This window comes from Nelusetta ayraudi, unplaced genomic scaffold (genome assembly GCF_046127955.1).
Source record: "Nelusetta ayraudi isolate G7.1 ecotype Tasmania unplaced genomic scaffold, CSIRO-AGI_Nayr_v1 ptg000070l, whole genome shotgun sequence".
Lineage (NCBI taxonomy): Eukaryota > Metazoa > Chordata > Actinopteri > Tetraodontiformes > Monacanthidae > Nelusetta > Nelusetta ayraudi.
The window spans coordinates 6,928,457-6,940,991 of record NW_027466120.1 but is presented as its reverse complement, the minus strand read 5'-3'; the positions used below and the strand labels follow the sequence as shown (position 1 = coordinate 6,940,991).

The 12,535-nt window shown below is 46.5% G+C and overlaps 1 protein-coding gene across 1 annotated transcript in view; it reads right to left on the bottom strand.

Moving 5' to 3' along the window:
* hspg2 (heparan sulfate proteoglycan 2) overlaps positions 1-12,535 on the bottom strand; it is a 97,272-nt gene that overhangs the window by 53,051 nt on the left and 31,686 nt on the right. The window contains exons 4-9 of the mRNA XM_076042408.1: positions 3,940-4,049; positions 3,708-3,766; positions 2,938-3,110; positions 1,218-1,343; positions 331-531; positions 126-245 (exon numbers count right to left, since the gene is read on the bottom strand). Of these exons, the coding sequence (XP_075898523.1) occupies positions 126-245; positions 331-531; positions 1,218-1,343; positions 2,938-3,110; positions 3,708-3,766; positions 3,940-4,049 (789 nt within the window). The remainder of the gene's footprint in view (positions 1-125; positions 246-330; positions 532-1,217; positions 1,344-2,937; positions 3,111-3,707; positions 3,767-3,939; positions 4,050-12,535) is intronic.

Here is a 12,535-nt window from a genome sequence, read left to right as displayed (position 1 = left end):
GCAAAGATCTTTTCATCTAGATATGAGAAAAACCAAATCGTAAAGTTCCAGAACCAATGACCTCTTTCCACCCCAGGGGGAGAGAAAGAAAGAAAGCGAACGACTGAAACAGACGGAAAACTCACGGCAGTCGGTCTCGTCGGAGTTGTCCTCGCAGTCGTTGTCTCCGTCGCAGCGCCACAGCTTGAGTGCACAGCGGCCGTTCTTGCACTTGAACTCGTTGGGTTCACACGGCGACGGCGTACCTGCGCGGCGAAGGAAAAAAAAGACGGTGAGGTGACGATTTTGGGTCCGAGGCCGAGCGGAACGTCCGAGGCCCTGTCGACCCACCGCATCTGAACTCGTCGCTCCCGTCCGAGCAGTCCCTCTCGCCGTCGCAGATGTAGTCGCGTGGAATGCACTCTCCGCTCTGACACGTGGCCTGGTCCACTCTGCACGGTCCTGGAAGGCTCGGCGGCCGCGGCGTCTTCCTGCTGGTGGTGGTGGTGGTGGGGGGCGTGGTCAAGACGGGCGGCGCCGGCCGTTTGGTTTCTAGAAAATAAATTAAATTATAATTAAAAAAATTAATATCTGATTACGACGGCCGCAACTTAAAGTTCCAGTGTGTAAAATTTGGCTTGATTTCAGATTTTTATATTGGTGAAGGCCAAACATACTGGCCAATGAATACATTAATAAAATTGCAGACTTGCAGTACAAGCGAAGTTTGGTTCTCCTTCCTTGAATATTCACTAGCAGTCAAAAGTTTACGTTTTTTTTTTTTTCATTATGATGACAATTTACATGGTAAATTCTCACTGAAGCCATCAAGACTACGAAAGAACATATTTGGAATTACGTAGTAAACAAAAAAAAAGTGAAATAACTGAAACGCATTTCATATTGTAGACTTCCAACCTTCTACATAGTTCCACAAATCTTGCTAATATAGTTAATGTCTTCAGTATCTCTACAATGTAGAAAGTAATAATGAAAAAGCAATAAAAAAAAAAACCCATTGCAAACTTTTGACTGGTAGTGTGTATAGAGCAATAAGTGTCTCGCTCCTAGCTAGCTGCCATCTTGCACTGCCATGTATTATGGAAGCCAGCCTACATGGTGGGCTTCCTTTGCAATTTTACACACTGGACCTTTAAAGACACGCCTCACGCTTTGATAGCACTCCATGCCGCAGTCGAGCGTGTTACAACCGGCCTCAGAGCTCAACCTTCACTCACCACAATTGGTCTCATCACTCATATCTGGGCAGTCGGGTCTGTTGTCACACAGGTATTCCATGAGGATACATGTCCCGTCACCACACCTGTGCTCATCCGGCATGCAGGGTCTGACTTCGGGGCTGACTGGAAGGGACGGCGAGGGACAGTGGGGAGGATGAGCAACGTGCACGCCACGACTACGCTACCACGTGAAGCCACGTGAAGCAGGTCACAACAGTCACAGGATCAGATCAAAACACAAGCAGGACGAGGAACTACAACGTACCGTCAGAATTAATGCAATGTTCTGGTTTTACACTGGGTGTAAAAGCCGTAAAAAAAAAAACCCAACACAATACAAACAAACAAACAACAAATACACAGACTGACCATGTCATCTGAAGGATGACATTTTTAGAAACTTACTCTCGAGGGGTGAAACGATTCTTAAAGTAAATCTCAAATGGAAAAAAACATATTTTTCATTTTCTTTAATAAATTCAATAGATTTTTAGAGCTGTAAAAGACTTGCAGCTCTACTTAATGTCCCTGTCGCCACTTGTATTGGAATCAGCTGGACATTAGGGCAAGAGCTATTTCCACAGACTCAGATACAGTATGAGGACATATAGGAGTTAGAGTGGCTGCAGGGTTGATTGTTTGGCAAAGTGGTTTCATCTTGGCACTGAGCCGGGGAAGTGAGTGAAGGTCAATATATTTTATATTTATATATTTTTATGCAGTGATTAACACATTTATTAAACCATTTATTAGAACAGTTAGAATAAAAATAATTGCACTGTCATCCCTGAATTTTGAATTCAATCTTACTGTTTTACAAAAGAGAAAAACAGAGTATAGTTAATTACTTGCATCCCTGAACAGAAAAATTAGCAGTTGAATGCTGATGCTTTATTCATTTCAGACTTCTCAAGGAAGCCCAACAAACTGGCTAAAATGTAGACATTAAAAGGGCAATTCTGAGGATGTCGTTTTCAGTTGATATATTTCTCATTTTTACCACAAGTGATTTAATAAACTTGTTAAGCGCTGTATTTTCATTTAATTATTTATTTGAATAAAAAGTTTGGGCTGCAGTCTGAGATAAAATTTTGGGATATTTGCCAGATTCTAACTCTGGTAAACTCTGGAACCAGGGCAGGACACTCAGTCTTACTTTGTTTAATCGCTTCACCCCATTTTCATTTAGATACCGTGCCTTTCTTCAGATTGCTGTGGCTCATTCAGAAGGCGATTAAGGTCGACAACAGAATTCAAAAGAGCTACATGAAAAATCATGCCATGCAAGTCTGCGTTTGTCTGTCGACTAAATTTAAGGGGCCATATTCAGGAGAAGGAGAAAAAAAAAACCTTGTTCACATTGTTGACATGCAAAAAAATTCACATCACTCACAAAAAAAGATAATCAGAATATTCAAATTTGACGGGGAGAGAAGTGCTCGACTGTTCTTTCTAAAAAGGACCGCAGTCTTTTTCTACAGCACAGTCGGCTCAGACGCCATGCACCAGTACAAACCTGGCACTGCTATAGGCTCCACTTGAGGCAGAGGTTCAGCTAGAAACCAAAGGGAAAGGTTAAGGGCACTGCCTTGCAGCACAGCGAGACCTGCACTTGGTGCCAAACCTACAAGCCAGCTCATCATATGCGTCTGGACTCGTCCTACCAAGGTTGTGTCAGCGCAAAAAAGAGAAAACTTCTCATCTTTTTCTGTCTTACCTTCCCCGAGCCGTCTGAACTGAAAGCCCTGGACCGACGTGACGTAGGAGGCGATGGCTCCCTCCTCCACCACGTTGTAGAGCACGCTGCGGATCTGCTCATCGTTGCTGTTGTAGTCGGAGCCGACGTCCAGCTCCACAAAGACGTCCACGCCGTCCTCCCTCACCACCTTCCTGTGGAGGACGAGCAAAGTCCCAGGTTGTTGGAGTTGTTCACTATTTGTTGGCTAAGCCCCTTGAGTTGTCACAACTCGTTTACGAGGGGGTCCCTACGCACATAACACCATGACATAACACAAATCAGTACAATACAATGAAAGGAAACTAAACAATACAACAGAACTATAATAGAGACATATAAAAGTCTAGGTATGGTAGGTATGGTGACCGAGTCGATGAAAGCACAAGCAAGGTGTTTCAAGATACGCAGACAGGGTTTGATTAAAGCACTTTAGTGATGGAGAAGGTCTAACACCAAGAGGTCGATGGTTCCAATCATTTGGTCCTTAACTTAATTCCAGGTGAGGAAAACAAGCTGCAGGGCGAGCTTGTAGATAGTTAAACATAAACTCTACAAACTCCTTCCCACTGATTCGCCGATTACTCACCGCTGATAAATTACCGTCTGCAGGCCTAGACTCTGCGCTTATGAGTCATTTGGGAAAAAGGAAAAATCACCTTAACCAGACTGAAACTAAGCCAGAGCAGCCCGACGCAGCTGCAGGGTATCTGTTTGACACCGGGCACGCTGTAAAGTTTCAGACTCCTTACTTAATAAGCACAACGTTGACCGTCTGGACCCCTTGAATCCTGTTGTACTCCGACTGCAGCTGGGGGGGGGATGGGAAAACAAGTTCTCAGCCAAGAATCCGACATACAGTGAAAGCCTTTCAAATACAAGATGAGGTCGCAAACGATAAAACAGGCAAAGTCGCACTTTAGCTGGCCTCATCCTTATAAGGCGCCACTCAATGCGAGGTTAGCCTGTGCGAACGGAACGTACCGTGTCCACCACCGCTTCCGAGATCTCGACGAAGGCGGATGAGTAGATGTCCTCCAGCTCGGGGCCGTAGACCAGGGAGTCGGTGAAGTTGACGAGAGCTCTGTAATAGACTAGGAACACAGAGAGGGGAAACAGTCAGCGCAGACCGCACAATAACAGACAGTGACCGCAGCTTCAGCATCCCATTTCGATCTGTTGAGATACTGTGACAAGCCGCTGGCTTGTTTTATTTATGAGACAGCGTGATATGGGATACCGCTGGTGAATGATTTCCCTCAAGCCTTTGGTTAAATGCTTTATGGTGTGAAAAAACAGAGGGAAAAGGCACGACTGTGGCTCCGATAGCAAGCAAAAACAGATTATAGAATCTGTTTCTAGAGCCCAGATGTGGTCAGCTTCGCACCACGACTGACCACAGAGGAGGCGGCGTGCACACAGGCCTTGACGGGGTGCATGCGCTATCTTCTGCCAAGATACTCCAGTAGAGCCATGAAATTACAGTTTGGAATAACTTTGCTTCACTGATTTAAATATAATGCCTGAGTCTATCGCCATGTCCAAAGAAAACAAGACACCCTACCACTAGTACACTAGTAGAGCACACTTCAATACTACATGGTTATTAATTGATTTACTAATTTTGACTTGGCACTGTTCTGTTTCCGTTTTTGTTTATCACACTTCTTTTTCTTCGACTAATTATTAAAGTAGGACAGCTAATTTTATTGTAAAAGCAGTACAGACATCCCCTTTAACAAGCATCATAAACACATTTCATATACCTCTTAATGTTAATACACACTTATGGCTACACACACTATACTGTGCAAGTGTTCAGGATGTGTTCAGTAGGACAAACCCAAGTCTTCAATATCCATTTAAATTAGATTAAGGTAGGTGCCACTGGAATAGGGGCATATTTCTATCGTAGTTACAATAGGATGGGGAAAAAAAACTCTCTCTGTCTCAAGGGCAGAACTCCTAATTAATGCAAACATTCACAGTCACAGTGGCTGGATATTAGCTCAAACCTCGCGGCCATGAGTTTGCAACAGACAGCCTGATTAATCCCTGATAGGATCAGCCGAGATGGGAGTTGAGCGAGAGTTTTGTCGTGAGCATCAGCGCAGCGGCTGAAGAGGGAGAGCAGAAGCAAATCCTCTGGCGAAGGATGTGGAGCGGGACCTCAACGCATCGGGCAGGGGCTGCGGCACAGGAGGAGGGCGTATCAATGGTCCACAGAGAGGCTATGTTAACTGCTCTGACAGGTCATTAAACATATAGGTCAACCGGTTGGATGGAAGGCCGCTCTGCATTTACATATGAATCGTGCACAGAGTGGAATTTAGTCCTTTCAGAGGTGGACAGGAGGTGGACCGAAAGTCCGATAGCAAGAGTTCACAGCAGGAAAAGTTTATGGTGGATGCATAAATTAGCCAAGAGCCCCGCAAACCAAGACCAAGCACAAATAAGCAGCATTTAAATATTAAACCATCTTCGTGAATGCGAGTACAACCAAGTGCTTAAATTTTAAACATGAATTAATCTGGAAGTGAACAAACAAAAAGATTGTGGTGGTTTTTTTTTTTTCTTTTTGCACAAATGCATTATTCAGTGGAGGAGCTGAACAAACCAGAGAACACCAGACTGTGATCCTTTATGAAGATACTCAAGAAGCTAGAAGGCTGCCATGCTGTTGCCTCGCTGTACAGGAAATGCAGTGACAGTGAAATAAACAACACGCCTCCCTTTCAACACGCACGCAGATCACTCCACCCACCTGTCACACATGTGCGTCATGACAGGACGCATACCATGAAGTCACTGGCACTTATTTCAAATGTTTGAGTGACCACTGAGTTAGTCCCGCACATTCACTGACATTTTCAATCCCACTTCTCAAAGGCTTGTCATTAACAGGATAAACAGTTTCGCCCAGTAAATACAGTCGAGGCTTTCGTCCAAATCTTTCATGGAAAAATGCAGAGCACTTTTATCCAATCAGTCAATTGTTCCCACTGCAGTCTGACCAGACTGACTTTCGAAACACGTCCTCTTGTCCAGAACATGTTAATAAGCCATATGAAGAACTAATTATCAACAAAACGCGGCAGCTGCTTTATTCCATTTCCAATGCCGCAGGCTTAGCCTGCGAGACTGAAAATAGCCCGGGCCCGCGGGGTGCCTCGTTCTCACACTCCTGCCAACACTTTGTTAGGACGGCCCTGCCAGCCTCTCATCTCAGACTGGCAGTGTGACTTCAGGGAGGAAGTCAATATTTGTACTGTTTCTTGCAGTGAGACGCGACTTGCTTTTCCAAAAAAGCAAAAGAGTGGCAGTTCCAAGCAGCAGGCATCTGCTGAGCCCTCGGTTGCCATCTTGCACCGCCGCAATACGGAGAAATCTCCAGCAACCCTAATGTGCGTCGTTTCCTCCCCACCAGTAGGTGGACAGTAGCCATTCATCACATTTATGCGCTTAAAAGTTCACTCAGAGTTTGTGTTTTCATCATGACTTTGAAATTTTTTTTGTTAGCTGAAGGTCTTTCGGAGAGTCGGGAAGCGCACGATGCTTCGCTAATTTCTCTGCGCTCACTTGGAGGGAAAAAACTAAACAAAAAATTGGTGCTGCACAATATCTGGATTGTGGTGAGGAAACGCCTCGCGTTTGACAAAGAAAAAACTCCCGCTGCCTATGGAAACTATCCGCGGGGTGGACACGCAGTGAGTGAACTGCGGGGGTTAAGCAGCGGCTGGCAGGGAGCCCGACGGGTTGCTCTGCAGACTGTTACTGTCAGACTCATGAGAGGGATCGTCCAGGCCTGACTGTGGCACCACAAGACGGGCAACATCAAAGTCCGCCATCAAAGCGGCTCATTTGACCCGCATATAATCTAATCACTTGAGCGGGTACTCGCCGTCGGGTCAGCAGCATCTCGTGCCCCCCACCCCCCACCCAACCCCAACTCTCTCTGAGCTTCTTTCCGCTTTGGCGGCGCAGACTTGGGCGAGCGTGGATCCGCTGCCGCCCGAGATCCTTTGATTACGGCGCTGTGTTGTGCCCTGCTGCTAACGAGCGGCCGCCTTTTAACTGCGAGACCCGTTTCCAGCTGGGGGTGCGGAGGGGGGGTGGAAATCCCCTTGTCAGGCGCGGCCCAGCGTTGCGAAGTGATGAAACTGTCAGACACGACGGGCGGGATGGAAAAAAAAAAGAAGGGACGGCTGCATTCCTCACTTGAAATTCTAAAGAAAAAGAACTTATTTTTTTGCTATTAAAGCCTATTTGAAGAACTGTGGCGGCTTTGTGCGACGCCCCCCGCCCCCCCACCACCACCCCTCCTCCTCTGACCACACGGAGGCCTGCCCAGAAAACAAAGAGTTGATTGAGCAGCAGAGTCCAGGCTGGCCTTTAAAGCCAAGCTGCATTGAGTTTGACCTTCAACCCCCAAGGCGGTGCCCACGGCTTCGTTTAGAGAGGCCAATATCTACAAGAACAAGGTCCAAGCCCACATAGCTCCAGCTATCCCTTAAGTAACCTTTAATAATACATGTTATTCCCAGTGGTAGGCTTTGGCTTTTTTTCCCCCTCCCTTCTCTCTCTGAATGCCATCCTCTTCGAAAACTTTCTCCGTCCCTCTCTGCGTAATGTATTCATGTGCCAGCAGACTCTTTCCCAGTTTTATCCATGCAGACAGAAACCCTCCCACCAAACGCTTTGGCGAGTGGCCAGCCAAGGAGGGGAAAAAAAAAAAACTTGTCTCAAAGTCCACTCACTGACCCCTGTGGAATAAATTCTGGTCTCATTACTGAGAATGACCTGTGGTGCTCTCCCACAGCTGCTAATGCAAGTACCAAAGACGGCCTTTGTGTGTCCGGAAAAGAAACATACTTCTTTTTCCAGATTTGCGCTTAATGTTTGTTTGTTTTTTTGCAAACAAGCTGCTTGTTATCGCTGAGCTGAACTGGCTGCAGAAGGACAAAATGACACATTTGCGAAGGGTCGGTGTCAAAAAAAAAGAAAAAGAAAAAGAGGAATGCTGCTCATCGTTCAGGCGTATCCGTATGAAAATGTATGAGGTTGGAATACATGTGTTTGTCACTTGAGTGTGACAAACTGCAGCATGACTCGATGGAACGACGCCGTCATTTTTCCGCTGGCACCGAAGGACAACCGGGCAACGGCTGCAAAGAAAATAAAACCGGCAGACAGACTTCACTGGACTCACGCAGCGTTGGAGCGCTTTGTCCGAGCTGAGATCTCCTTGGAATGTTATCTGAGGTGTTTGGAAATGAGAGAGTGTATGACAGGTGACAGGAGCACATGGCGCACTTGAGAGTGGCCAGAGAAGTTTGAGCTTCCAAGAAGGAAAAAAGGACAGAAAAGATGTTGTGGAGGACTTCCTGTAGCGCGGTTCAACTGCGCTCTGCATGCTCCTCTGATAGGAGTCCAACCAGTGCCCTACGGCGGCCAATGAGAAGCCAAGGAGCAAGGAGCGGGGATGGGTGGGTCGGGAGGGGGGGGTGTAACGCAGGCGTCGTCATCCACACACACACACACACACACACACACACACACACACACACACACACACACACACACACACACACACACACACACACACACACACACACACACACACACAAACAAACAAACAAGGAGCCAGAGGCCGGGTTGAATGAGAGCAATGACAAAGGGGTCAGGGAGAAAAGTTAGCCAGGCAGGAGCAGGAGAAGTTCAGGTTCTCCTCGGGAGGAGGGGGAGTTACAGAGGAAAAGAGTGGAAGCCAGGACTGAGAGAAGAAGAAGAAGAAGAAGAAGAAGAAGAAGAAGAAGAAGAAGAAGAAGAAGAAGAAGAAGAAGAAGAAGAAGAAGAAGAAGAAGAAGAAGAAGAAGAAGAAGAAGAAGAAGAAGAAGAAGAAGAAGAAGAAGAAGAAGAAGAAGAAGAAGAAGGAGAGTCCGAAAGAGAATCGCTATCAAAGTTGTCACAGGAACAGAAGAACAGCACGCGGACGTTGAAGAACTATCAGGGAGATAGACAGTGGAGATAATGCAGAGGAGCTCTGAGAGGAGTGGAGGCGGTGGGGGGAGGGGTGGTCGGTGGTGGTGCGAAGGATATTGAGGCTCTTTTCAAATCGCCATCACAGCGAGACAGTTGAGTGTAATGGGACGACGACGGCTCCCGCCGCTCCTGTCTAGCGGACTGCGTGCGGCGGTGCGAGCGGAAGCGTGCGGCGGCCGACACCGCCAGGGTGGAAATACGCCACTCGGCAGAAACGGCTCCTCTTCTCTTCTTTCCGCGAAACAAAGCGCAGTGGACATCCGTGCAACCAACAACACTGACTTCCACCCCGCAGCACTTCACATCACATCCACCCTGGAGGCCTTTTTTTTTTTTTTCCCTTACTGTGACGGAGGGAGGAGCTGCTTCCTGTTTTTCATCCGAGATGGAAAGAACTGAGCATCATTAAAACCTTTTTTACTTTTTCTTTTCAAAAAAAAAAAAAAAAATGGGGAAAAAAGTGAAGTCCTCTGTCCTGGCATTGGCAGTAATGACCGTGTTGTACCGGGCGGTGACTTCATCATTCTTCCACTTGATCAGTGGGAGGCACTCTACATCAGTGTCTGCTGACGGGGGCTTTCAAATACCACGAAGATTTCAATGTTGTACGAAATGCAACAAAGTGTTTGTCTTTTACACAGAGCACCTTCACCTTCACCTCCTCCGAGGTCAACGCACAACTGATTGCGTCTCCGTCTCTGAGGCAAAACAGTCTCTCTCGTGCTGTATCCACGCATAGTCCACGGCAGAGACTTTGACGCACACACAGCGGCAACACACGGGATCTCTTTCCTAATCAAGCGGTTCTGTTGGATCCAGCTGTTTCAGGGCTTGACGTGAAACAAAACATCTGGTTTTGCATAAAGCGTAGCGTAGCTGTAGCACGTCAATAGGAAGGACTTAACGACAGCCGTAGCAAGGGGTCCTATTATGAAACACTGACCTTTTCAGCCATTGTAGCATTTTGTGTGTTACTGGCATACTAATTAACACAGCAAGCATGAAGGAAAGTCAACTCGCGCATCGCTAAATGGGCTTTTTCCGTGTTGCTCCTCTGAAACGAGCCGTTTGGATTTTGCACCAATTTCTATGTCGCAAGTCAACCTGATTATTATAGTAAAGAGTTTTTCTTTTTTTAATGTGGGTGCATAAGGCTGAGCAAGAGAAATGGAAATGGAGAAAGACAAACCGGAGTTTTTGACTAAACAAGTTTACTGTTGGAAGTAGACCACCAAAATGAGCTTTTGAAACATGGAATGCCCATAATAGCGCCCCTCTAAGTGATAAGTGTGTTGCATGGCAATGAGGAGATCCTATGATCTAATTTTTCCCTGGGAAAACTCTTTACTTAACTCACAAATAAATGATGAAAAATAATCTTGGATCTCTTCATGGAGAAAAGTTTTATTTTATTTTTTTTGCATTTATTACCGCTACTGTCTTCCGACACACACTTCCTAAAACAATGCCAACTGTCGAAATAGGCTCCAAAATCCAGCCAGCAAGTAGTGCTGACAGAGAAGCTGCCCATCCCAAAAACCCTCTAAGGTCTCCCCAAAGAGTACTGCCCCCCCCCCCCAATCCCCCCACCCCCCCTCGACTAATTAAAGCTAATGAAATATCCGCTACTTCAAAGTCTGCAGCCATGTTGTGATCCTTGTCTGAGTCAGAGCACGGGTGAAAACCGCAGAGAAGGGCCTGGCGCTCTCATTACTCTCTCTCTCTTTTATGTGCTGATCTGACCGTGACCACTGACAGAACTAAAAAAACACACACACACACACACACACACACACACACACACACACACACACACACACACACACACACACACACACACGAATCTCGCAATTTTCGTACCTATTGGGAGAAGAAATAAGAGCTTTACAGTCATGCAGGGACATTTACTGAAAATAGCCTATAAAAGGAATGGATCTCCCGAGAGGTGTTAATACTTCCAGCAGGAAGTCAATGATCAATTCAAATAAACTGACACTGGGACTTTGACTGGAAATTCCGCAAAAAAAAAATGTATTTGTTTGGAAAACCCATCCAGCCACCTTCTTGTATCCACTTGTATTATGTACCTTCATTCAGCAAAAGATTAGAGAGGCGCTCGGGGAGGGTGGGAGTTTGCAAGCAAAACCTCCCTATGGCAGAAATCAGTTTTCCACAGCAACACATTTGTTGCTGGCACAACAGGGTGCAGCCCAGTCAAGCACAGCAACATGGCTCAAGTTAGCGACTGAGACCAATCAGCGGGGGTCTTTAAAACAATGCCCACCCTGAGTCGGCTGTGCACGCTCATGTTGACAATCAACTACTACACCATAGGAGGACGGAAGGAGGACGGAGAGAGGGAGGCAGGGAGGGGCTTTTATCTGCAGGCAAAACAAACACGCCGCTGCCCCCCTGTGTTTTGTCTTCAGCCGCCTGCGAAAGATTGCGAGCCATCTGATAGCGGAAGAAACGTGTGGAGAGTTTTCCTGATGCCGTCCCTGATCAGTGTGTGACCACCTTGAGAGGCTTCCAGCAGTGCAATAACGGGAACGTTGCTAAAATAACCTCAGCTGCTGAGTCTCGTCCCCTCCTGTGTAGCTGCCTCGAGTCTTGATAAGTGTGTGTGTGTGTGTGTGTGTGTGTGTGTGTGCATTTGACAAACTGCCCCTGGGTGGGTGGGTGGCCTCAAACTGACGGACAGGCTACATCACACGCACGTACTGTCCACTGACGCTGCAACATCTGTTGTTCTGACGAGCCAATGACAAACATCAAGTTTTGTTTTTTCAGATTGATGCCACCGCACCTGTAGACGCCACACAAGAGCTTTGACCCCGTCTGCGAGGCAGCCTCGCGTTGGGCCAATGACAGCAGAGCCTCGCCGTAGACGGAGACCAAGGCCAAATCGCCGCCAAGACTAAACAGGACTCGGCAACAAAGTCCCACTCAAGCCGACCTGTTACTGAGTGAGATCATCTCTCCTTTGAGTTACTCAAAAGGAGTTCACACCTTCACAAAACAAAATATGTTTTATGTTTGAAGAGAGGCGGATCACTGCTCAATAGCAGAAAAAATAAAATCTGGTTTGTTCCGAAGTGTCTGATTTCTTGTCGTTTTCAGTTTGTTTTGTCAGCAAATACAGTTTTGAGATTTATTTTGATGATTGTTTCTCGTCCTAAATCTATTACTTGGTTTATTCTGGCAATTTGTAAATGCATCCAACTTTTGAAAAAGTGCAGAATAATGTAATATGGTGGTCTAATCTAACATGGTGGTGTAATCTATTTATTGGGTCCAAAGCATTACTAGTGTAAATATCCTCTGTTAACTCCATCCATCCATCCATTTTCTATTACTGCTTCTATAGGCATTCTGGGCATAACCCAACTTGTCATTAGGCAAAGGCGACTGCAGGAGGTAGAGCAGGTTGTCCAATGAGCGAAAGGTTGGCAGTTCAAATCCCACTCCATTCCAGTCTGTCACTGTGCCCGAACCCAGTTAATCCACATTGCCTGAGTGAGTGGATGTTGTGGTGGTG